General features: G+C 39.8%; 1 protein-coding gene across 3 annotated transcripts in view; it reads left to right on the top strand.

The window, feature by feature from the left end:
* celsr2 (cadherin, EGF LAG seven-pass G-type receptor 2) overlaps positions 1–25,781 on the top strand; it is an 84,032-nt gene that overhangs the window by 8,081 nt on the left and 50,170 nt on the right. For all 3 annotated transcript variants that reach the window (XM_072452257.1, XM_072452256.1, XM_072452255.1), the window contains exon 2: positions 19,208–19,906. In XM_072452257.1, coding sequence (XP_072308358.1) covers positions 19,208–19,906 — 699 coding nt within the window. The remainder of the gene's footprint in view (positions 1–19,207; positions 19,907–25,781) is intronic.

Below are 25,781 nucleotides of genomic sequence, written 5' to 3'. Positions count from 1 at the left end.
AAGATGAATCACAATCTGTTTGGGCTGTGGTCGTTTAGTCGTTTAGTTGATTAGTTGATCACATTTTCCGTTGACTGCATTTTATTAGGATTCCAATATTTTATAGAGAAGAAGCATATATTTACTCAGCTAGGGTTTTGGAAGTGACTGCCGTTTTCATTTATGAAGATGCTGTTTACTACTTCTCACACACTAATCATTTTGAGTGTGTTTTTTTCTTTTAGTCAATTCATTGATCTATTTGAACTGTATCGGCCGCATTTAAATGGCTGCGTTTCAGCAAATTGCAAAGGCTTCATTTATTTTGTTAATAAAATCCTTTTCACGGTGACAATAGTTGATAATTACGTAAGATATTTCATTATTGAACTTCATTTGCGCTTTTTTGCTCGATTCAGATCTAGACAAAGACATTTTTCCTTTGACCTTGACGAGACTCGACAAGATCTGTCCTGTGATGGAGGGAGTGGTGCGTGATGTCATTGTAGGAAAGTGCAAAGATTTTACTGATCTGCCTCCTCTACTTCCTTAAATTCTCATAAAATCTTTTGCAGAGAGAGACCTATTTGCTTGATGAATATAATTAGAGAGCGAGCGATGCCACAGAATTGGACTGACTCAAATCCTACTGAAATATGTCGTCCGCATTATCCGCATAGCTCTACTACCTTATTATATGCCGTCTTGAGCATGTACAGGCATAAATTAGTGATGATATCGGACCATTTTTCCAGCATTGAAGAAGACGGGGGGCCCTTTTTGAACTTATCATTGATACCGTGCGGAAAAGAAAGCCACACAGCCGACGAGAGACGATAATTACAGCGTTAATGTTGCTCATATTCTCATAAACAGTTGTGTGTGGAGAGGCCGGCGGCTGGCGGCTGCAGGATTAGATTAGCTGCTTCCGTGTCTCTGGGATCTGTCAGGCCAGTGTTGACATACGCTGAGCTCGGTCTACTGTTTTCAGACAAGCGTGAGCCTGCATTAATAGGTGTTTGCATATAAGGGCACAGATTCTTCCCCCCGTGTGCCTTTCATCCTAAGATGCAGTAGGTTTCATATAGGAACTGGAGTTAATCCATTATTATCCATTGTATTCTTTTTATGCCCGCAACACATGGCAGCCGGTGTTGCGTGTTGTGTTGATGGACCTGTTGTACTGTGCGAAAGGTTGAGTTAAAATGGCTAATTATGCTTAGAAAATATGTTACTTCATGTTTATGTTATTTGATATGGGACACATTTATCAACATGTGTTAATTTGTATTTTTTTTATTTTATTTAAGGGAACTTCAGTAATTTGATCGATCACTGTTCTGTAAGGCTTGAAGATAGGATCTGAAATAAATCACTTTTGAATTGAAATTCAGACATTTCTAATCAGAATCCAGTTGCTGCAGCGCAAACAAATATCCAAGACATAATAAAAACACAATATAATACATAAAAGCTATAGTAAAAGTGCTACTGGCCAACAAACTAGCCTTTTAACCCAACTTTTAATCAAGAGTTCCACTGTCAATCCTCTGTTAGTAAATACGTGTAAAGCAACAAAAAACAGTTTTTATTGATTAAAAGTATGTATTATTTTAGTTCAGAACATGAATATTGAAAGACATTTGTATTTGTTTTAATGAGACCAATTAAAATAAAATAGAAAATCATGATGCATCAAGATGAGGAAAAATAGGACTTTTTTAGTATTAGTAGTGAGTTTTAGGTTTGATACACTGCCAGTCCAAAAAGAAAGTACAGGTTCAATTTAGCAAATACAGTAGGTCCTCTCCTCCTACTGAAGAACTGCTGCAAGTGGAGATCTTTCAGCTGAAACACGGTATTTAAACCAAACTGATGCAGTGAGTGACTTCTCATTTCTTAAACAACCATGTGGAAAGACGAATCCTGTGGTCATGGAAAAGATGTCAGTGTGTTAGAGAAGGGTCAAATCACTGGCATCAAGCAGAGAAAGATGAGAGTGTTTAGGACGAGCTGGAGAAGGCTTTGTGCAGTGGTTGCTCTCTCACATCATCAAGACGAGATCAGTGTGAGAAATAATGCAACACTGGATGGAAATACATCTTTTGATATTGCAGAAGCTTATTGAATCTGTGTCACAGCGAATGTGTGCTGTTATCAAAGCTAAAGGCCGTCCTACCAAATATTAGCGCTAGGATTGGGCAAAAAGGTGATAAAAATCGACTCGTGATCTCATTCCTGTCACAATCTGCTTTTTCGGTCAAACCGCCATATCGTGATTCCCAAATATTTCTCTTCAATGCAGCTAAGACACGTGTTCCCTCCCACAACACTTTTCGGTCTTGGCTTAATCAATGCAAACAGCCTCCCCAGGTAAGATCCGAGCGTAGACACCACAGTCACGCCACATCCTGCGATTTATTCAACGCTTATTTGAAGAAAAAAAAAACGCCTGAGCCGAGATGAAAAGTGTGTGTGCGAGTAATGATGGAGGTTTGATTCAGATCACATCGCACTGCAGGTTGTGAAGATGCTCGGATGATACGGCGGACAGCGTATGTTTTCAGTCAGCACAAAACGTCCTTCTGAGAGCTTCTGGAGGGGCTCCGCGATGTACTGAGGTTAGATTAGTTTGCCCTCGTCTCCACAGCAGGCAGCGGTGTCGGGAAAAGGATTCGAAGCCGGAACGATGACGGAAATGACAGCTTAAAATACTAACGCAGACAGAAGGGGTCAGGGGTCAAGGTGAACGTGACTTGATGAGCCCTGTAATTTGAAGACAGACGAGTTGATGAGTTTTGTTCTCGTATTTGGCTTTGTAGTTCTTGTTTTAATGCTTGAAATGGTTTATTTAGTGTCATCCGTGAATCCTCAAAACATTTTAAACATGGGTCATTTAAATTCAAGCCTGATTTCTGATGTAAGGCTCAACTAGGGATGTCACACAATTTAAAATGTTACAGTTTTACAATGATTCACAATCATTGACACCAACACAATCGTGAAATCCTTCATTCTCTTTCAATCACACTGTCAAACAGAGTACAGTTATGTTTCTAGACTTTTCTGGTGCATGGGTGGAAATGAAAGCACCTGTACACATTCATTATGCATATTTGCCTTTGACAATTCTCACGATTATACTTTATTCTTGCGATTGTGTCTTGACTAGGGCTGTCGAGATAATTTTGGTCAGTCAATAAGCGTCATTATTCAGGTCACAATATAATCATAAGAACCAAAATTTTTTTTTAATCATGCTACCTATTATAGAAGTCATTTCAAGATTTCATGTGTCAATAATCATGAATAATCATTTTATCGTGATGTTTCTTCTCACAATGATTGTAACACTTAAATTTGATCGTGACATCCCTAATCGTGACTTGAAAACTCACGACTATCGACCATTAACCGAATAAGCTTGACATCTCGAATGTGCAACCACAGTAGTTATTACCCCTGTACCACAAAGAAGGCTGGATTGACTTCTTGGACTTCTCCTACCTGACCCTTCATACTCTGCCAGCCAACGTGGCAACTGCTTCTTTTACTGAACCGCCGGCTCAATAAGCACCCACGGATAGATCAGCCTCTTTGCCTCATCACACATTGTACACAGACATTCACAGTTTGCATAATTCAGTTAACAGTGTAATAAAAAACTCTTTGGTTGGACTTTCTCAGGATGTCAAAGCAGACTTTTATGTAACTCTTCTAACACATTTCTCCCGCTTGTGTGTCTGTGTCCATGCAACAGCTGGAGCAGTCTGATTGCTCGGTTTTGCGATGTAATTATTTCACTCAAGCGCGTTTGGCTTCACTCATCCTTCTCTCCGTTGTTTTATGCTTGATGATTTGGCGTTTCAGAGTGCGGGGAGCTGGTTGTGCGCTCCTCTCGCTCGCTCGCCCGCTCCTCCCCGCACAGCGCTAGTCGCACGTTGCAGGAATGTCCGTCGCCGTGTTTAAAATGTCACCTTCAACCTTGATACTGTTTCTCTTCTCTCGTCTTTTCTCATCCCTGTCGCCGCGGCCCGTTTTTCTTCCTATCTCCCCTTGTTCTCCCGCTCTAACCTCCACCACCTCCCCATAATTTCGGACCCCGCTCAGCCCCCCTTTTACCCCACCCTCTTGACTGCTCGCTCCCTCCCCTGTGAAAAGGAAGAATGCCTAAGAGAAATGCTTTGTTAGGCGCCCAGTTGTCATGGAGAAGCCAGCAATGCCTGAGAAATTCCTGGTGGGTGGGGACGACCGGGTAAGGTCCCTTTTGTGGATGGGACAGGGGGGAGAGGGGGTGAGGGGTGGACACATGAAGATTTGAAGAGAAACTGTCCCACTACTGCTACATGTTTGCACTGTAGCCTTCGTCCATAGTTGTAACTCAATAATTAGATACGGCCGTGGTCTCATTTTGACACAAATGACTTTAATTATGTTTAAAAAAAAGTCCTTTTAACACGCAAAACTATCACATTTATTCCTCCAAAGACTGAACAACCTGACTTTTACTACCGCATGATTGGCAATGGCACCGTGTCAATGATTAGATCTCAATTAAATTAAAGTCTGAATAATTTCCCAGCCCTAAATGTAGCTGTCCTTTTTTATTGAATTACATCATGACAATCACACTTCACTTGTTTTATTTCGCGTTTAGTTCATTTTATCTTTTATCTTAATCATCGTTTATTATTGTTTCATTCTAGTTTTAGTTGCAGTTCATTGCCTTTGTGCTTCTATGTTTATCATTGAAACATCCTTTATCTTTATATCGCTCTTTATCAGATCAGTCTTGCATGTATCGCTCTCTCCACTTTTAGCCCACACCTGAGCCCGGATAGTTTAGTCTTCAGCCTTCAGCACTCTTACTTTGTTTTAAAAATACACTTGCGTTTGAAAGTGCAAGGCAACATGATAGTGTTGTGCTAAAGCTCAGGGATTTGAGACAGAGATGCGCTCTGAAGTGTCTGGTTTCTTGTTGCTGGCTGCTTTCAGAACATCTTGGGTCATAGTTTGGTGTGGAATGACCTCATCGCAGCGATAGGAAATTATATTTGGGGATTAGGCCTGGTGGGGTGAGACCTTGGGTACGTCTCAGGCTTGTCCCACATTGTCCCCAATTTTCTGACAGACAATAGGGCGGGCTCTGTCTGACACTGCCCCCCCATTTATAGGCCACATGTTGCTCCTCCACTGTCTTTAAGAGTTTCACTGGAGTTATATTGTTTCAGTCTGAAGACAAGAAAGTTTCAAATACGGTAATTGTATAACGTTACAATACCGTCAATAATAGACAACGTTTGTAGTTTCTATCACAAGATCAGTTTCTCCAAGAGTTTCACTTGACATACTTTCACCTTTTTGAGGAGGAACCCACTCAGCTTGAACTTGAACGTAATAAACGTTTGTCGTGTTGCTAATTACTATTTTGCCCTTACAAAGCAGCAATAACTTCACTTGACAGATGACCATATTGTTTTCTGACAAAATTACAGTTTTTCGAACATGTTTCATTAGTTGCTGCTTGTCCTGCTTTGCCTGGAAAGTTCCACAGTGTGGCATTAAACTGATCTGTTTTGTGTTACGGGTGTTTTTATTGCTCAGAAATACCTTGAAAAACATGATTGTGAGCTGTGAACGTTTCCACTACATTGCACTCATTTAGTCCTGAACCGGTCCAGAGATTTGACTGTGACCTGGTTTCCTGCTTTAAGGGGAGAGGAAACTTCTGTTTTTTGAGGTTTACGCCCACATAAAGGGCTTTGAACTGATATTATTACACGTTCTTAAATATTGTCCAAACAACTGAAGGAGGTTGGTTTACTTTTGATCACTTTTGATTGTAAAATAATGTTGCAAAAATGTGGATTACTTGGTGTTTTGGCTAAAACTTGATATTATATTAACACTTACCACAATTTAGCTGCCATGTGACCTCTATTAATCATCTGTTTGAAGCGAGGACCCGGTTCAGTTCAAGTACAGTCTTGGTTTACGTACATTTTTATTCAAAGTTTGGGTTTATTATCACATTCGCAGAAGCTCGGGACGAACACGTTATCTGACCCACCCAATTTTGTAGTGTTTCCGTATGATGACAGATTTAAACATACAGTAGTTCCTTATTTATTTTAGTAATACAGTGCTTGTTGTGTTTTTTTCAATAACAAAGACAGACAGGGAAAACAAAAAACATAAAGAGGGGGAAAAATGTGTGGAGGTGTCTTGTAAACAAGGGTTTGTTTCTTTTATCTCTCTTATTCTAATGCATTGCTTTAGTGTAGAGCTGGAAAAAAGTCAATCAACCACAGCCAATCACACACTTAAGAATAATCATCAACCAATTCAGCAGTTCAGTCTTTTTCTAAACATTGCACCGACTCCAAACGACGCCCTGTTTCTTCTTAAACTCAAAAGTTAATCATCAGTGTTTGACTTTTCTCATTAAACGTTTTGTGTCTGACTTGCCATTGTCTTGCATGTATCGAGTCAGCTGCATTTAAATAGGCGGCTCATGTTTGGTCACGTCTTTGCATTCTGCTGTCCTGTTAAAGCACTTCCCCCTTTTGATATGTAAATGTTCTTATTTAACCGGTTCACATCCTTTCTGCGGCTCGACTGCAAGAATCTATGGTATGCCCTGGTTTTCTTCTGCCGATGCTGTTTTTTTGGGGGTAGATAATTGTCAAGAGAGGTTTGTCCGCGCAAGGGTCAACTCCACAAATTTATATAGATGGCTTTTTCCCCCAATCGTCAGCTTTCCTTCACCTCTGGGGGGAAAAGCTCATGAAGAGATTTTGGGTCAGCTCCTGCTCAATTGCCTTAAAATCCTTGGTTTGACATTGAGACGCATGCTCCTGTATTTTCTCTTACTGGGAAAATATCTTGATTATTGTTTTGGCTATTGAATAAGATATTAGTCAGGGGAAGCTCTTAGGACGGGCAGGGGTGAATGAATGTTCAATTAGGCTCTAAAACAAAGGGCTTTGCACAAACGGCCTCCGAGCGATAATGATAATTGTGCTATTGCACTTGTGTGGTTCCTGTTGCTCACATGGAAATAACAGTAAGTCTGCTGCGTAGGAGTTTGGGTTCAGTCCAGTGAGAGCTCCAAGTACCACAAGATATTAGTTTTAACACATGACTATATAGTTTCCAATATAGTTTGTCTATAAGCATCTACAGACTACTTAGTGCCCTTAAGGGAAGTGAAAATGATTATTATGTACTGTAGCTCTATCTGATTTATCCTTGCAATAACAACTTTTAATTTAAGATGAATGGGTTAATGGTAAAATTGGACTGATTGGGTGAACTCAGACTTAAAAAAGCCTATACAATGTAACTACACCACATTAAACTAAACAAAACATTTATTCTGTCTATTTTAGAATGAAATTATTATATTAAACTTCCTTTGTAACATGGCTGCCTCTTTGGAAATAAGTCTAATTAGCCTTGTCAGTGTTTTCCAATTACATTTAAGTTCACAGTTTCCTAATAGACACACGCTAACCCTAACAACCCTGCATTATTTTCCTCAAGTTTGAATGAAGTCATGCGGTTAACCTGCTGAGAGGCTGATTTGTACTTTTGTAATAGGTGAACTATAAGTGCCCTGGCATGGCATCGTGTGTGTGTGGGTGTGTGGGGTGTGGGGGGTTAGCTGTTGTCTGGTGGGGGGTCAGGAAGAGGGGACTGTGGGGGTGGGACTGGGCCTATAGAGCATATTGGGATGAAAAACCTGGTCGTTGCTTTGCATTGCGTATAACCTCCTCCGCCCCCTCGTCCAGTCCTCGCTCTCTATTGAAGCTTTAGTCAAGTGTTTCACTTTCACTTAAGCTGCCTCTTTAAGAGCTCCTTCACAGTTACTTTGTTCAGCATTCCAGTTTCCAAGTGACATTCCCTATACTGAAAATACAATATAGTAATATGTATTTTATGGAGCTTCAAAGAGCCGAGACCCATTTAGAGACCGGGTAACTAATACAAAGCATTTATAAAGATGTAATAAAAATGTGCCTGTTTAATGAACAATAAATTTAGTTTTGAGGCTACATAACATTCTGTTGTGCAAATATGTGTCACTAGAATTCAATTTCAAATACTTTCTGTAATATGTAGTGATTATAAAGTCCTACTAGGGCAGATTGATTTGAAGTCCCTGAAGTGCCTTGGTGAGGCCTCAGTCAAGTGCCTCACCTTGGCTTAAGCTCCTTCCTAAAGAGCCGCTTCCCTGTTTGATCGCTCCAGATTCCAGCTCCCAAATTAAATTTGCACCGGGCAGACACCGGGCACATTTCAATGATTGAGACATCCGATAAACTTGATCTAATAAGTCGTACACAGCTGAAACATCACAGAAAAGCCGGCCCAGTCTTTAGCTCTTATTAGTGCTGGTGCGGCCTGCCCTGCACTCTCCCTCCCTGGAGAGGCTAATGAAGCGAGGCTGGCCGACTGGCACGAAGGTGAGGATTAGGCCTGTCGCGCCGCTGGGGGCTCAGTGTTTGTCCATGTCCAGATAGACCCGAACAAACCACCGCCATCACCTCTCATGAATCCCAACAAGCCCAAAGCAGCAGGAGAGGAGGATTCTGGAACCTTCACTTTACATATAGTTACATGACAGCCTCTGAATGTAAAACAACAGTGTTTCTTTATGTAAATTGTTTTCACCTTCTATAAAGCCTGCCGTCTATACTGGCACTTTATCTGACACACTGTAAGAGCTCAAGAAGACTATGTGCAAAATGAGATGCGCAAATTGTAGTATTGTAATGTACCGTTGTAGTTCTTGTTCATGTAAATGCTTCATTGTTTATTATATAGTCATAGGATTACTAAGTATGAAATAAGAATCTGCTCTATATCATTTGATACTAAAAATACATCAATAATGACTTTTTCTGGTAAACCAAACCATTTGAAAGACAGTGAGTTGTAATAATTACCCTGTTGACATGTTACGGCTACTAACTGAGAGCAATCTTCAGCAGAAACATGTCAACAAGGAAAATAAATCAAACTTATTATGATTTTTTTCTTCTGGTATATCAAAGGAAGAACAACATTAACATTGTTGGAGTATCCTTTCATATTTCTGTGTATCTGTTCATATTTTTCTCTTACGTACAGTTAAAGGTGTATTGCATAATCTTTCTGGTCGATAGTATAATACCTCCTATGTGGCATATATAACACCTGCTAACTAATGTCCTGTTACATCATTATTTTAAGTTCATGTCCTGTTACTCTTTTAAGTCACCGTGTGTCCCTGTCCTGTCTCCGCCTGCTCCAGTTTTTAGTTAAATGCAGCCTGTGTTGGGACAGTTGTGCTGGCATTTGTCTTCTGCAGACCCACACTTCAGATCAGAGCTGATTTACACCTCACCAGCCGCCGTTTGTTGACGATTTCCGGCATGTGTACACTTTAGCCTCAGACCTGCCATAAAAATGTCAAGGAGAAGACTACGTTTGGCGGTTGTGGACCAAATGTAATGAACGTGCTGCTACACTCAGCAGAAGCAGTAAAGTCCGAGTGATCAGTGTGCATGATTACTTGGCAGCCCAAGGGCGAGACTCCGGTTTAATTAAATGAAGGGGGTCCTTTGACAGGCCCCTGGGGGACTCCCATCTGAGGCCACAGTTCAGTGTCGACCTCTCGTGTCTCTGTGACCTCGCATGGACTTGTTTCTTGTGTTAATTTGTATCTCACAAGGAAAGTACCTGCTACAACCTGAAGAAAGTAATCAAGGGTCCTCTTCTTACTTCACACAGTCAGGGTGAGGAGAGTACACAAGACAATATTTATTAACTTATCCTTCTATAAATAATCGATGGAACAATATTTTTGGGGCACTCAATATATACGGAATGCTTTTCATTGCACTAATGAGGATATTTTTGGTACTTTTTTGTCGAGGGAATGACTAATTACAGATACTTTTGGACTACTAAAGTTTCATTCTGCTTCATGTATTGCAGCTAATATTTTTGTTAACAATATAGTGCATTTAGAAAGTGTTTACTGTGATTATTCTGCTATACGGTTATTGTGTCAATGGCATAAAGTAGGTTCAATATTGTCGTTTATTGTGCATTTCTCTGTAGCAATGTATCGCACAAAAATTTTATTGTCAGTCAAAATACTCTACTAGTCATTACATGTCTGACTATGAATACTCACATATTCACACACTAAATCTTTTAAATTCACCATGCTAGAGCTAGCTAGACACTCATTTGAGCAGTTATCGATACTGAAATGTTTTTTACATTTCCTGTATAGTTTTGAATGGTCTCGATCTAAATCACAACTAGTATAAGACATTGAGAACATGAATGTAGCAAGTGTTATTTTGTATTGATAATTACTTTTATGAACCTAAAAAGAGCAGTATCAACATTGGTAAAGTACTGAGCCTTTTCCTTCGAGTCAAAATCCGGCTTGAACACTTCAGAAAACGCTCCAGAATTGCTTCCTCTTTGGTTAAATAGTAAACACTTCGCCACACACATGCCCCTGGAGAGATTTTAAATGTATGATGCTCTTTTATTGATATGATCTGAACTCTTTGATGGCGTACTGTAGTCTGCTGCTTAAGCTCGGAGACAGTCCCTGCTCCTCCTCGTTACCTTCTTCGCCCGGAGCTTCGCCCTGAGCCCGACACACACAGAAAACCACCGCTGTCTCGCGGGAGGAATCGTCTCGACACAGACCTCTCAATTACCATGGTTTTGTCCCTCTGTGCCTCTTTAGCAGCTCACCATTAGACGTGTGATAAATGGCCACACGAGGAAGGGGTTTTGAGCGTAATTATTTATCGCTTTCTACTGTCACTGTGATGAATGATAGATCAGTCAGAGCGCCTTCCCACAGTCTCTCAAAGCGGGTTTCACTGGGGAAGTATTTAACCTGCACATCAGGAGGCGGACTTGCCATTCAAACTAATAATAATGTATGCTTTTTAAATCTGTCTGAATGAGTGAATCATCTTTTGATTTGTTTGCATAATCAATCAGATTAATTAAATATTCAAATATGCATTCGGTTACATGCTGTTCGAGCTTACACGCCCGATAAACTTGTGGAATGTGTTCAACTTTGTAATTTTCTCACCTCTAAATACTAAGAATCATAGCTTAGTTTAGTCTTATTCACTGTCATTTGCATAGTTTTGGCGTTGTTCCAGACACTGAGTTCGCACATTATGCTTGGGCTGGACAGTATTGATCGATCATGGACTTATATTTTATTTTGTCTTATCAAAACAGAATAAAAATGTATTTCAATATCAGTTTCCTGAACATAAACCTTTTAAGACATTTAAGACAAAAAAAGTCAAATATCTATCCAAACTCTGCTCCAAACCAGATGCTTTTACTGACAGAAGATTGCTGTGGACTTCCCCATTATTGACAATTGGAAATGACCGAATCTTGTGCTTGCCAGTGGTGTAGTGGTTTAAAGTGGTGCACATATGTAGGGTTGAGTGATATTGACAAAAATGTATATCTCAGTATATTTTTGAATTATCTCTATGATAATTTTCAGAAAATCCTTGAGAAATGGTCTAAAATGTGCCAATAAATGTGAAACAAACCAGAAATCACTCTATATGTGTGTTTGGAAGATTTTGTTTTAGTTTTACCCTGATCTTTTGCAGTCATTTTGGTTAGTTTGGATTAAAGATGTGATTGTGGTTTTATCCATTTTTCGATACATCTCCCTCCTCTGCACATTTCGCTTTCATTACCAAACGAAAAAGACTACATTTTGATCTCCATTAAATTAAGTTCTCTGCCCTATATAAAGCACATTGAACTATTAAAATCTTGGTGACTAACCGTCCCCTGACATAGAGAGAGGAGGTCACTTGGCCCTCTCTCCTCTGATCTTTGTCCACACTGACTTTGTTGACATTTTCTGGGATTCAGTTGTTGGCTTTGACAGCATCTTTGTGGCTAATTAGGCAACTCCCACCGATTAGTTTTCTCACCTTTTGTCTTCAGTTATTTTCAGCCTTAACATAAAGCAACTGTACAAAGTGTGTTAATAATTAGAGCTGAACAAGTTTGGGAAAATGTCTATTTGTTGAATTAGTGCTAAAGCAACAGGGTGAATCACAGGTTCTTTCTTCGTGGTGTGTAAAGGACATTATATTGATTAAATAACTTAAATAACCTTTCTGATTAGCATATTAAGAATGTATCTCTCCTCCATAGGCTTTTTTGTTTTTTGTTCATACGTGTTGGATGATTTGTTTTGTCCAATCCTCCTGATGGTTAAAACCCAAACGTTTGTAGAGGGACTGTATTTATTTCCTTCTTTCTGCTTCCTGGCCTTGTACTGCTGCTCTTAAGTGCTTATATGTTGTGGTCTGTATACTCACCCTCTGTAAGTTCACCCACACCTCTTTGCCCTACTCGAGGTAAACAAACACTCAGGGATGCACAGACAGGGCTCTGGCAGGACCTCATGTGCTGCATTTGATGTGATCCTTGGGGACTTGGGAAACCCAAAATCTTTAATATAACACATTCCAGTCATTTGGTGCACTTTTGGGGGTTCCTTGCAAGTCCAGGTAATTTTTGGGTAATCATAGTTATGTTCTAGTTCAAATACACAGTATTACACAGGAATATACACATATATTTGATGCAGTAAAGCAGCTGATTATCATAAATTGCCCCTTTTAAAGAGTGCATTATTCTTACTCTGACATCACAATCTGCACAAGGGATGCATGGTTATATGTCTGAAGAATGATCCAGCCTTTTCAGCTTATTATATGCTAAAACAGCTCCATTCACACCTTTTTGTCATTTATTTGTCCAGTGTAGACAAATAAAGAGCAGACACTTATTACAGCAGGCTCCTCTAAATGAGGACAGTTATACAGTAACTTTATCAAAATAAACATTCTTTATAAATTATAGTGAATTTATGTTTATTCTTTTAGCAAATTTTTGGTTCTCAACCAATCAGACATTGCCTGAACACTAGGATGGCTTCTCACATGTCAGGCGCTGCTGCACAGAGTAAAGTGTGTTCGACCCACCTCTGCCTTTGCAGATAAATATCTCTTTGTCAAAAGTTATGATTTTCAATCTTTTCAATCCATTATGTAACTTATCTGGAGGGGAGTTTGCCACCTGCTCGTGTCCACGGTGATGTTATTGCTTTAGCTGGAATTTTCCACAATATGGCTTTAAATGTATCTATCTTACATTGATTCAATTACAGCTGATTTTACTGCTTGAAAAACAAACTGATGTGTAACTTGGCCTGGTCACATCACCTGCTTGTCTGCATTGAAATAAATATGTGTAATATTATTGTGGAATGCACCCCGCCTAAGGCCCAAAGTCACTGGGATAGGCTCCAGTCACCCGTGACCCCGAAAGGGAACAAGCGGTAGAAAATGGATGGATGGATTATTGTGGAACCCTGCATGCAAAGCAATAACATCTCCATGTAGACAATCAAATGGTGGAGCCTTCACCTGAGAAGTTACACGGCGCACCTTTAATCACAAGCACATGGTCTGTATCAAAACTGATGAGGAAAAAAGAAAGGGAAAAAAAGATCACAGGAAAGAATCAATCTAAGGAGAGAGAAGTAGGATTGTGATCTCAATGATGACCAATGAGCATTTGTTTAAAATGATTCACTGAAATAAACACATCTGATTTCATTGTTCTGTTTGAGTTTGACTCGAGGTGGTCACTCTTGACCAAGAGCCCAGAGTCACTCTTGGTCAAATATTGATGTAGTGTGTATTCTGGACGCTAGGAAATCCAAAGCGTGCTTCTCTCTAAGTAAATTTGGCTGTATACGTACATGCACTTTGATGTAACAGTAACAATGATAGAATAGAATGAGCCTTTAATTTAAATTTCTTTACTCACAACATTCCTGGCATTCAGAGGCCAAGAGTCCCGAGTTAGAATCAGTGTCCTACTCTATATCTGGCACTTAGTCTTTGTAACGTGCGATCCTTCTTTCCCCTCTCTGTTTTGGGCCTTGGAAACGTCCGCGTCCCCCTGGGCAGGATCGGCCCGTGGAGAATGACCTCTTTAAAGAGATGGTCTGGTCCCTTTGAGTCCGGATTCTCCTCGCGCTCAGTTTCCCAGCGCTGCGTCTCTGTCTGGACCTCGGCCAAAGCTCCTATCCAAGAATGTAGAATTGGCAGAGGACATAATTAAGGCGATGTCTGCCCTTCTTCACGGCCTAACCTTTAAGAGCCTCCGAGCTCTGAGGGCCACTGTTGTGGCAGCGAGAATATCACTTATCATATCAACTGAACAGAGCCAGAGGAAGTGATTATCCCACAAGGAAATAAACTATTGTTAGTTAAATTGGATTTCAGTGTCTAGCCTAACACAAATATGCTACAAAAGAGCAGATTGTGGACTAGCTATTTTCTCACATACTGTGACAGTCAATTGTGTTCTGTAGGTAAATGATTTGACTGTTAAAGCACTAAACTATGACTAATACAATACTGCAGCACTAGTTTTTGTGTTGTAAACATAGTATTTTATTAAGGTTAGTTGCATCCTTAAATTTTTAGATTAAGGACCACATAAGTCATGTGGATATCTGATGGATTAATAGGAGTGTTGTTAACATTCAAGTTATAAAATAAGGGTTGACTATGTTATTGAGAATCTAATGTTGTTAATTTTCTAAAGTGATGTAGAGAGAAGCCGTGGCTTGTTTCTGTGGTCCACTGGGACAGATGCCAGCTCCACTGAGTCAATATTCACACATTTAACCAAAGAGACCACAGTAACACAGTTGTAACTTGTCCTCGGTTACATCTGCTGTAGTGTTGTGTACTCAGGTGTCTGAGGGTTTGCAGCCGAGTGCAAATTAAAGGATCACTCTTTCTCTCTTTCCTTTCTCTCTCTCCTCTTCCCTCTCACTGTGGTCTGTGGCTCTCATCATCACTGCACTCTCGAAGGCATTATCCGAATCATGTATTGTAGAGAATTACATCATTAAATATTTAAATATATAACTTCTTGTTCAGGTAAAGCCTACATGGTTGGTAAAGCACAATTTGTGTATGAGTTACCTTAAAATTTATATAATTGGCAGGGCAAGGAATGGCAAGTTTATTTGTGGAGTACATTTCATACACAAGGCAATTCAAAGTGCTTCACACAGCAGGAAAAATGCATTCAAATCACAAAGAAACTACAGAAACAGAAATACAATAAAATTAACTAAACAACAAATAAAAATTAAAAACACCTAGCCAAATCCAAATGTATCAGACCACATTGGCAGGCATTCCAGACACTCCTTCCCATATTTATATGCACATTTATTACCAAAGCTTAGGTCCACTATTGATCATTTCTACAAAAATAATTGTCAAGGTAATCATACAGTAATGGTTCTCATTCCCTCAACAATGAAAATCATATTTTTAACTAGGTATATTTCTGTACGTTTTATCTCAAGTTTGGAGGTTGCAAATGTAATTATCAGTATTTTTTGGAGATTCCCCCAGTAATAAATATGACATAATATCTGCATTTCTACACTGTGAGCCTGTTCCTCCAAGGGTTGTCAATAAAATGTATACTCGGAAGCCAATATATTATTATTAAACTATTGATAAAAGTATTTATGAAAATACATACATGGAACAAAATTGAACCTTTCAGTTTAAGAACTCTCCTGGAAGTAGTCTGATAGTCAGAACTATCAGAACTAGTGTTAAACCACATGTTTTTTTTTATCATTGTGGTATCAAAATCAGTATCCAGTGTCAAGTCTTTCCCTGAACATAGTAATCATGTTGGATATTTTAGTATCGTGACTCTCTGCGATGGTTCTCGCACAGTTCCTCTTCTGTGGTCGGCTGGTATCATCACAGCACCGCAAGCTGAGTGAAGGCAGCAGGACTAAAGCCGTGTCCAACATGCTTCTCTGTCCTCTTCCTCTACGACCTCCTCCTCCTCCTCCCACTTCTGTGCCCCGCTCCTCTGGCACACACTGTTCAAAGCCTCCCGGTGCCAAAACAGAGATCTGGTAACTTTGGGGCAGTGCTGTTTGTTAGAGAGAGTTGTGCTCACAGGTTGTGCTCCCTCTGGCCGACGTCCAGGCTGCCCAGACAAAGCGGCCCATTGATGACTGAGGAGCGAGAGGGCCAGGCCTGTTTTCTTGACACTTTTGATTTGATTAAGGCCACTTTGTATTTGCTGTAGTGGAGAGGATACGGAAACCTGTTGCAGTCCAGAGGCGAGATTTGTGAGTGAACAAACCGTGACCTTAAGTGTGTGAGACTGTGAGACTTTTACCAAGCAACCGTGAAGATCTGGGCTGGAGAAAGTGTGCTGAGGGAATACACACTGCTAAAAACTGGGAAAACATTGTCCATATTAATAATGGTGATTGATCATCTTAACCAAATAGTGTCCACTCATTTACAGCTATCATTTTAATCTTAGTTAATGCCTGAGAATTGTAAAGGGCCTCATTTGTAAAATATTGAATCTATTTTTAAAAGATGTATGGTTATGGAAGAATTATAAGAAGACACAACAAACACAGGAGAAATTATTGATCAGACTCTTTTGATCAATAGTTACTTGTTTATGTTTAGGGCAATTCAGTGAGCAAAAAGTGCAATTGTGTGATGCCAATGAATAATCCAGGTTCTTTTAGACTATGGGGGATACATTTAGACTATGGGGGAGGCATCTAGACTATGGGGGAGACATTTAGACTATGGGGGAGACATCTAGACTATGGGGGATACATTTAGACTATGGGGGAGAGATTTAGACTATGGGGGATACATCTAGACTATGGGGGAGGCATCTAGACTATGGGGGAGACATTTAGACTATGGGGGAGACATCTAGACTATGGGGGATACATTTAGACTATGGGGGAGACATTTAGACTATGGGGAAATGCATCTAGACTATGGGGGAGACATCTAGACTATGGGGGAGACATTTAGACTATGGGGGATACATTTAGACTATGGGGGAGACATTTAGACTATGGGGGAGACATTTAGACTATGGGGAAATGCATCTAGACTATGGAGGAGACATCTAGACTATGGGGGAGACATCTAGACTATGGGGGAGACATCTAGACTATGGGGGATACATTTAGACTATGGGGGAGACATTTAGACTATGGGGGAGACATTTAGACTATGAGGGAGGCATCTAGACTATGGGGGATACATCTAGACTATGGGGGAGACATTTAGACTATGAGGGAGGCATCTAGACTATGGGGGATACATCTAGACTATGGGGGAGACATTTAGACTATGAGGGAGGCATCTAGACTATGGGGGATACATCTAGACTATGAGGGATACATCTAGACTATGGGGGATACATTTAGACTATAGGGGATACATCTAGACTATGGGGGAGACATCTAGACTATGGGGGAGACATCTAGACTATGGGGGAGACATCTAGACTATGGGGGAGACAGTTAGAGCATGACCTGTGCTGTATGTTCTGCTTTCTCCATGTCTGAATCCAATGCAACATGAAGCCTCGTAGCCAATAACAGTCGGCCCAGACGGTTGTACCTGGGTGGTATTGTGTTTACATTCATCTCCCAATAATGAAACATCTAACAGCAGAAACATGGACAGGATCCGGTCTGAGCTGCAGATAAAAGAGCAGAGATTTGCTGAGCGCAGGAATGTGTTGTTGTAGTTGAATGAGACCCCCGGCTTTAAAGATGGCATGTATAATGAAGTAGCATCTCTTCTTCCGGACAAAGAAAAGAAAGAGAGGGCACTGAATAAAGCCGTGAAATTGAGGATTTTAAACTTGGATCGCGCTGAAAGAAACATACACTTGTTCTTGGCATAAGTCTGAGTTCTGAACTGGCTTGTGATAATAACACTCCAATGAGCCAGAAATCGGCGTCCATCAAAGTGTCATTTCTGCACAGTTTAGAGTGTCATGCCTTCAAATCCTTTATTGTTTATTGTTCTCCATGGACAACACGGCTAATATGGGACAGTTAACCGTGTCTGTCTATTTACATAGGAAATAAAGGGGTTAGTTAACAATAGCAGAGGGTGATATGCCAAAAAGTTAATATGACATATTTTTAAGAGCCTAAATCATGATTCATGTAATCTTTTAGGGATTAGAGATGGGCAATATAACGAAATGTTGATAATATTGTTAATATTATTCTGAGGATGCAACATTTTAATATCAAGTACCAGTATTTTAGAAAAAATCTCCAAAAAGAGCTGATAAAAAAAAAAATTAAGAAAAAGTTAACGTTCATACAAGGGTACCTCAAGATATTTCTCCACAGTCAACTTTAAGACATGTTTTAACACATTTCTGTTGGAGACATTCATTTTTGTCACCTAAGATCTCATGTGGGAAATTATCTTGTGACATTTTTGTGTTTACATTTGACAAAACAGAAAAAAGGAGTCGAGCAGTTACATGTCGTGAGAAGATTTTGTTCAACCAATGACTGCAAAACTTAAATAATAAATTGTGAACTGAACCTCACAATTTATTTTAAAATGTCCTATCTCCTTGTTGTGGACCCAATCTTGTGTTGAAATTGTGTTTGTCGCTTGAGTCAGGAAACTGTCCATGTTTGAATATAGAACTGCATAAACAGAGAAACACAGAATCACAATATGACTATTTCACAAAAATAGCATATTTATAATAACTACACTATTTACAGCTTAAATAAAACATGAAGAAATACGTAAATCATAATGGACAAAAAATAATAATGATTCAGGGTTAGTAACAACTTGTGGTGTTATTAATCAAGTATTTACTAAGCCTGAATCATTCTTAATATACTATATGTTCATTATGAATGCTTTCTTTGTGCTTTATTAAGGCTAGTTAAAATTATAGTAATTATAAAGTATATTATGAAGGACATACACATACATATTATTCTAAAACACAAATAGTAGGTTCGGTTCTCTTTCTTTTTCCACATTGAATAATACATACTTGTAATAGTCCTTTGTTAGATATTCTTTGTTCTAAGTGTATGCACTATCATCTATTGTTGTCTATATAGTATACGTACCATTATGTTCGCTGTTAACTATTGAGCGCCTTCTAACTTATATATTCTTCATCATATCTTGTTATAATTGATCCCATATTTGTAAATGTGTTAGATAGTACTCGTTGCACATGAACTAACCGTGTCTCTTCCTTCCCTTTCCAGACGGAGTGCACTCTGTGTCGGCTCAGTGCCTGCTTCAGGTCACCATCATCACAGACGAGATGTTGTCCAACTCCATCACCCTGCGCCTGGCCAACACCTCTCAGGAGCACTTCCTGTCTCTGCTGCTGTCTCAGTTTTTAGACGGCGTGGCCCGGGTCCTGTCTGCGGCCCCTGAAGACGTGGTCATCTTCAACATTCAGGACGACACCGATGTCAGCGCCAGAATCTTGAACGTCAGTCTGTCTGTGGCCGTGCCTGTCCCAGAGGAAGGGCCCCTGCGCACAGTCGGGACCGGACACTCGGCGGACAGGAGCCTGACAGTGGGAGGACCCGAGTTCTTCGGTTCAGAGGAGCTGCAAGAAAGGCTGTACCTGAACCGCAGTCTTTTGGCGCAGATCTCCTCTCAGGAAGTGCTTCCGTTCGACGACAACATCTGCCTGCGCGAGCCCTGTGAGAACTACATGAAGTGTGTGTCCGTGCTGAAGTTCGACAGCCTCGCCCCCTTCGTTTCCTCGGACACCATCCTCTTCAGGCCCATTCACCCCATCAACGGCCTGCGCTGTCGCTGTCCCACCGGCTTCACTGGCGACTACTGCGAGATAGAGATCGACCTGTGCTACTCCAAACCCTGTGGACCCCATGGAGCGTGCCGCAGCCGCGAGGGGGGCTTCACCTGCGAGTGCCACAACGACTACACAGGTAAGACAATGGTTTCTAGACGTGTCTTTAAGAGGTAACTAAAGCTATCGACTTCACTGTTGAGCTGCATTAGATAGTGCTGAATCATGATGTTATAATGACTCACTCAAACTGCGGTTTATGTCATGTACGACGGTTAGGTTAAGTTAAACTGCACAAACACAAAAGCAACAGCAACTCTTTCAATCTATAGTTAAAGTAGTTTATTGATTAACAAGAAGTGCAGACCGACCAGTCAAATGTAGCTTATTTAATCCAAGAACCATTTGTATACAAACATTGCCAACAAAATGCATATTAGTATTATTATGCAGATCTGTTTCTCCCTAGAGCGAGAGTGTGTCCGGACATAGGTCAGTTGCATTGAGAATACTAATACTAATGGATCTTCAGCTCCATTTTTTGAATCGTTTTATTTTCTATTACACAATGTACATGCAGTCTTCTTAAAGGTGCTTCTTAAAGGTAACTTTCCAGTTTCCATGGAGATGCTATTGCTTTACCATAAATGTCCGTGGTTTGACATTTAATTTTTCTATCTCCATGCAGTAATTAAAACATAATTCATTTTATATGTAATTATATATGTTTATTCCACACGGTGCACATCCCCCACCAGAAAAGCTACATAATGCACCTTTAAAATGTTGCGTCTGTTGAATAGTTTCATACTACATATCTGACTCCATTTGGCACAAGAATGGGTCAAATAAGTACAATTTTGTTTAAGATATGCCTAACCAAGTGTATCAATTATAGCACAAAATGCTACAAAAAGAGCAAATTTTATATATGTAAAAAAATAGTTTAAAAGTTATGTCATAGAATTTAAAATAAGAGTATTATGTCATATTTCTATTTACAGGCATTTCACAATTGTTTGATAATTGGACCTCAACCAACACATTTCTGTTGGACTGACATAATATTATCTTACTATTGTTTTCGTGATAATATTGAGATTCATTTTTGTCAATATGGGTGAAACGTAGAGAGATAATTCCCTATTGGGCCAATACCATGGACTACAATATCCATAACCAACATGATTGATCAGTTGTCTGTCTATCTAGTATAAAAGCACACAGATGTGACAGGATAAGTTGGTGCTGCAGTGTTTTGACTCAGCCGTGTGACTCTTGATGTCGGGGAAGTGATTTTGACTGATCCCACGAGGCTTATAATGTCCACATCTGCCTCATGCCCGCTCAGCTCTCTGCCCCCTGCACTGATGACCGTCACAAACAAAGACAGAGTGATGAGTTATTGATCTGCCGTCTCAAACGTACAGAACGAGCCCCTCACGCCGCTGCCGCACGTTCACTTGCGTTTTGAAGTTCAGTTGGCACCAGCTCAAAATATGCCTTTACTTACTGCAACGTATTTAAATATTCATTACTTTCTACATAAACTGCAGAACTTCATATTTTGTACATCAGAATATTAATAATTAAAAGAATAAAAGCATTGCAGAGCTTTGGACGTACAAAGCTGTTGAAATAATGAATAACTGGCATAAATAATAATTTGTGATTGACAACTTTTGATTTAATGTTGACCCTAGAGAGGTTAAGATTAACGGTTAATTGATAATTGTTACCATTTTAGTCACAATATTATCGTAGGAACTAAAAAGGAATAATTATGACACGGTCAAAACAAAAAAGGTAGTTTAAATTCAGTCTATACTTCAAAAAACCTAAATGTTAAATGTTTTTGATAATGCTTTAAAATAAGGTTCTTATGTCAACTATTAAAGGCGTTAATAAGCACTAGTTATTTGTTTATTAGCACAATTACTAGCATTTGTAGCTGTTTTATGATACCTTTAAAGCGTTGCCATGTATTGTTGTTTTCTGTCTGTCTGCTTACATCTCATTAACTTTACTTAATCATCCATCAGAAAGTTTGAGTGTAATTTGTTTTGCCACTGTGCAGATAGTCGTCTGTAAAAGCAGCTCCGTTTCAAAATGAGAATAGTGAGTGTTTATCCTTCGCGAAGCAGGAAGTGCTCTGTTAGCATGAAAACTACGCTCTGGCCTCCAAAAGTCATGAAATGCGCTTATAGATTCATTGCGGTGGATAATTAGGATAGGAGTACTTTAGGAAATAACGTTTGACTGCTACAAACAGTCTAAAATGAACAAGTTCTGTTTTCACTTTATTTTGACACATTTTAAGAGTAAAAATCAGGTGTATATAAGGAATCCACTGTTGTTTGGTTTGGTATGTTGCTAACAATTGAGACTAATCATAAAATGGTGATTACTCTACATATTTATATCGTGACATCCGTATTTTCTAAAAATAGAAAAAATAAATACATAAATAGAACGACTTGGACTTGTTGCCGCTTCTCACAGGATGTTCATTTATATGTCCAGTACACTTTAACTACAACCTTTAAAACCTACCTGTGGCTAAACTCAACCCCAAACCTGTAGGATCATTTCAAAGCAGTAATCCATATGTGCTACTTTCTATTTGTGAGTCCAGGGATCATCGCAGAGAAGTGTTTAATTTCCAGCAGAAGAATGCCGGCGTCGTAGTTTGGCCGTGAGGAGTAACAGTATGAGATGATAAATTATAGATGGACACAGATGGAAAGTGTCTCCTGGCTACAAGCTGGCCTTGTCTTAGAAATACCCAAGAAAGCACCACACAGACACTTGTTTTTGTCCAATAATGACGAATAATCTGTTTGTTATTCTGCTTGTGCTCCAGAAATGATCCTCAAGGGCCCACAGTCGGTATATTAGCTCTATGAGATAAGAGGAAAGGGGGAAGTTGAGAGGGGTTTGAAGATGAACCAGACTAAAATATTATTCTAATTTATACAGGATGAATATTGGGGTGGTTGGCCCTCGTTTTGAGGAGAGGTTAAGTGGGTCGTCGTCTGACTTTTTAATGGAAATCAGAGTTTCATCTCGTCTTTGAAGCTCAGCCTAAGTTGCCGAACCCAATGATCTTATGTGTGTGGACAGCGTGTTTACTGCTGTTTTGGTGAGTAAACAGGTCCAAGGAGCAGTGGTGCAAGAAGTTACAAAGTTGTTTACCTCCAAAAATATGTTGTTGATTCTAATATGTATGTAATGTTTGATGTGAAATAACACGTAAAAAACTAGAATCCATTAGGAAATGTAATTAGGGAATATTGGACTAATACAGTGTTTCTCTTTCACACAAGGGTTGCAAGAGAAATCACAATCGAATTGAAAATGCAAGTTTTACCATAATTTTCAACAAAATATCCTGTTTTATGCTGCATTATTCAATTCAATTTATTCTTGCAATGCCCTAAATCACAACAGCGTTTGCCTCGAAGAGCGACAGTGAGAACAGATTAAACAATATTCAGAAGGATTTGTACAGGATCCCGTGTCCTTAGACAAATGTCCCAAGGTCCCCTGTCTTAGACTCTCCTTTTTGGCAAAGAAGACCCTCCTTTTCGTCAAAAAACCTTCAAACCTTGTAGTCTAGATCTGCACAAACATGTTCTGAAATACATGTGACTCTCTGTTAGTTTGTCAGTCTGATTTCTAGCTCCTTTAACTTTTCTCAAATTGTGCAGCCCTAAAACCACATCGAAAGTGAACTGAGACTAAACCTGGAACTCATCCTGGACAAGACCAGGACTAGAACTGGACCAAAGCAGGATTAGAACGAAAACACCTTAAGTCGTGGTTCAGTTCATTCTTTTGATGCTTTGATGAGGAGACGTTTTTTGTATCACCAGCCCTTTTGTTACTGCATCATTCATGCTCAATAATATTTTCACCCTGCATAACACTATCTGCACATACACATTGCTCTACACGTTATTGCAAAGTCACAGGCCACAATTTTAGGAATTTATCATATCATAAAGATTTTCAAGACCATTTTCACTTTTTGACCTAAACCATTGAAAATGTATAACAAAAACATTACTTTCAATTGAATATCAAATAATACACCTCTATTACATTGTACTTTCCGCTCTGCAGGTCCAAGTCTAACCTGGCTACAAATTGAATAAAACAATACACAGTTAGCCGCGGCGTCTTCCATCATTCCATCAAACATTAAAAGGTTTTCTCCTCCATTTACGCCCCTGATTTTTTTTTGTGCCATAGCCTGAAATAGTGTCAGCCTTCGAGTGTGTGGGCTCGGGTCCATTGTTGAGTGGCACTCTGCTTCCCGGCGTGGAGATGTGGGAGTGCGGCCGCTGCAGGTGCTTTTAGCGTTCCGAGCCCGCGCCGGTGCTGTCGAGCGTGGGTGAACGGGGCGGATTTCCCTGGCGTTCGACTAACGGCTACATTAATCAGCGTCGGCATTAGGCCCGGACCCGTATGTCGTTACGAGGGCGATGAGGGTGTAGAGCCGCACGCTTAACACGTTCAAGTCTTTGATCCAACAACTTGCAACTGTTCGTATGGTTTCAAAAGGGACGGGCAGTTTGTTCTTGTCCGTCAAAGTAATTAAGCGGAACATTGTGACCAGACCTGGCGCATATATGAGGTGCATGTTATGAGTTTTGAGCACCTGGCGAACGTGTCTCCATTTGTGTTAAGAACGTTTAAAAGTGAATGGTTGGCGGTCTGTCAGTGATGGCCTCCGTGGATACATTTTTAGCCATTCTATTAAACAAATGATGTTGCTGGCTTTTTGTAGTTTTTAAGGCCGATAAAATAAATTATATACGTAAGGCCTTCGTTATTTTATTACTTGGTTTACGGATCCGCCGCACTTAGATTATTGATTTTTCTAATATAAATAAAATAAATTATTACACTTTTTTTTTTTACAAAGTACCGCCGAAAACGCAAAATAGCATTAAATTAGATGTAAAAAGCGGTATTAAGTCAAAAGATAAGAGCGCGTGAAGCAATTTCTCGCCAAACTCCTGCGGGAGTCATTTATTTTGGAAAGCATTGTTGTGACGGAGCGGCGCCGTCCAGCAGGGACACGGGCGCGTGCGCTCTCCCCGGGACCGCGCACGCGCCCGTTTCCCTGCTGCTGCTGCGCGCCTTTATATTGCAAATGCACATATTAAACCCGTTTACCACATTTTTTTCAGTACGTTTTGTCGAGGGTGGGTGGGGGAGGGTGCACACTTAAGCATCAGTTCTGTCTGTCTAAAACACGCTAAATCTACTGTTATACGCTCCTGCGCGCCGCGTCTCCCCCCTCTCCTCCTGTGGTGCGTTTTGGGCAAACCCGGAAGAAAACATCTTTTGAAATTGAAATTAGATTTATATTTATATTTCGTCCACCTGTGCTATATATTTTATTTATCCGTAAACCAAGTAATGAAATAACTGCGGCCTAACTGAAAACACTTAAACAATCATGACCCAACATTTACTAAATTTGCTTTGCGCTTGCTGAATAATTCAAAGAAAATATCAAATAGACGCTGTGCAATGACAAGAAGCCATTGCGATGCTCGTCTGCGAAAAAACAGATTTATGTTTCAGTAGAAGTATTCTGTTAAAGTGGCATCACCCGATTTTCAAACATCAAAAGGAGGACGTTTTTAATGCAAAATCAATTAGTCAGGCTCCCCGGCTTTAAGAGCGCACTACAGACTGAAGTGAACTTGTAAACTAATATAAGTGCATTTCAGAACATGTCAAGTCTAAACAATACAATATATATACCGTAAATACTTTCAGACATGCAATTTGTGACTTGTGATCACCATTATTGTGATAAACATGGCTTTGCTCCCATTCCAGTTGCACATTAGAATATTTTTCCATTACATTACGACGTGTCAATTGGATTATTGAATGTAAATGCGTTGTAATTGCCTGATAAGACCTGTAGACCTGTCCAGTAGCTTTATAAGATTGTAGTATATATTTATATGTTAATGGCGAACCAACCGGAC

The sequence above is a fragment of the Eucyclogobius newberryi genome, unplaced genomic scaffold, assembly GCF_026437365.1.
Source record: "Eucyclogobius newberryi isolate DKJ021-1_F unplaced genomic scaffold, fEucNew1.0.hap1 SCAF_19, whole genome shotgun sequence".
NCBI lineage: Eukaryota > Metazoa > Chordata > Actinopteri > Gobiiformes > Gobiidae > Eucyclogobius > Eucyclogobius newberryi.
The sequence above is the reverse complement of the archived record's forward strand: the minus strand, read 5'-3'. Positions and strand labels throughout refer to the sequence as shown.